At 37.8% G+C, this 1,038-nt stretch overlaps 1 protein-coding gene across 1 annotated transcript; it reads right to left on the reverse strand.

The window, feature by feature from the left end:
- Positions 1-201: 201 nt before the first annotated feature.
- On the reverse strand, positions 202-768 carry LOC109147621. Its single transcript, XM_019295230.1, has one exon. It carries the CDS (start codon positions 766-768, stop codon positions 202-204), a length of 567 nt encoding a protein of 188 aa, XP_019150775.1.
- Positions 769-1,038: the final 270 nt, after the last annotated feature.

The following is a 1,038-nucleotide window of genomic DNA, read 5'->3' on the forward strand; positions in this document are numbered from 1 at the left end:
GTAGAATACATCAAGACATGCTTGATTGCTATAATCTGCAAGCGCACAGAGTCAATCATAGTATAAATTCCTAGAGTATTCCAGGGTCGATCCCACGAAGAACACTATTAACTGTTATCTTGAATAGTCAATTTTGATGATAAGGAAAAATGCAAACAAATAGTATTAATGTAATTAAAAAGAATAATTATGAATCTAAAGTTAAGAAAAATTCCAATTAGGAGGTAATTTGCTTTGTAGAATAGCACTACACTCCTCATTTAAGTGCACAGTAGCAAACTCTTCCAATTTCTTTTTATTAGATACAATTTCCTTAATGTACTTGGCATAAGATGGCATATTGGCAAGTGCTTCTGCAAAAGGAATATTAATTTGCAATTTTTTAAAAACCTCTAAAAATCTTTTAAAGTTGTTGTCCTGGTTCCTCTTTTGTAACCTTTGTGGATACGGAATGGGGGGTACATAAGGTTTTACTATAGAGGAAGTGAGGTTTTGATCACTAGAATTCTCTTTAGGCACTTGATCATCTTCTTTATCACTCTCTTTCTCAACCCTCGTGGGTTCATTTTCTTTCAAAACTTCATTCAATATCTTACCACTTCTCAAGGTGACAGCCATAGCTCCTTCCCTAGGGTTTATTTCAGTGGTACTAGGAAACTTACCTCGATCTTTTTCTGCAACCAATTTAGCCAACTGACCTACTTGCACCTCTAAATTATGAATGGATGCTTGGCTGGACTGAGCAATCTTATCAATTTTTGCATCCATTTTCTTCATCATAGTGTCCCCTGGCTAGCCATGTATTGCATGAACATCTCCTCCAATTGAGGCTTCTTCTCCTGAGCAGGGGGTTGAGACTGTTGTGGTGCAGGTGGCTGCTGGAAAGGTCTGTTTTGCTGATGTTGGAATCCTGATGGTCCATGTTGCTGGAATCCGAGTGGTCCCATTGGTCTTGCATTACCTTGATCTCTCCATGAGAAGTTAGGGTGATTTCGCCAACCTGGATTATATGTATTAGAAAATGGATCATTTCTTGGT

This window comes from Ipomoea nil, unplaced genomic scaffold (assembly GCF_001879475.1).
Source record: "Ipomoea nil cultivar Tokyo-kokei standard unplaced genomic scaffold, Asagao_1.1 scaffold2025, whole genome shotgun sequence".
NCBI lineage: Eukaryota > Viridiplantae > Streptophyta > Magnoliopsida > Solanales > Convolvulaceae > Ipomoea > Ipomoea nil.

Bases quoted from the DNA above. Each gene is read 5' to 3' on its own strand.
- LOC109147621 (XM_019295230.1), bottom strand. From the start codon at position 768: ATGGATGCAAAAATTGATAAGATTGCTCAGTCCAGCCAAGCATCCATT.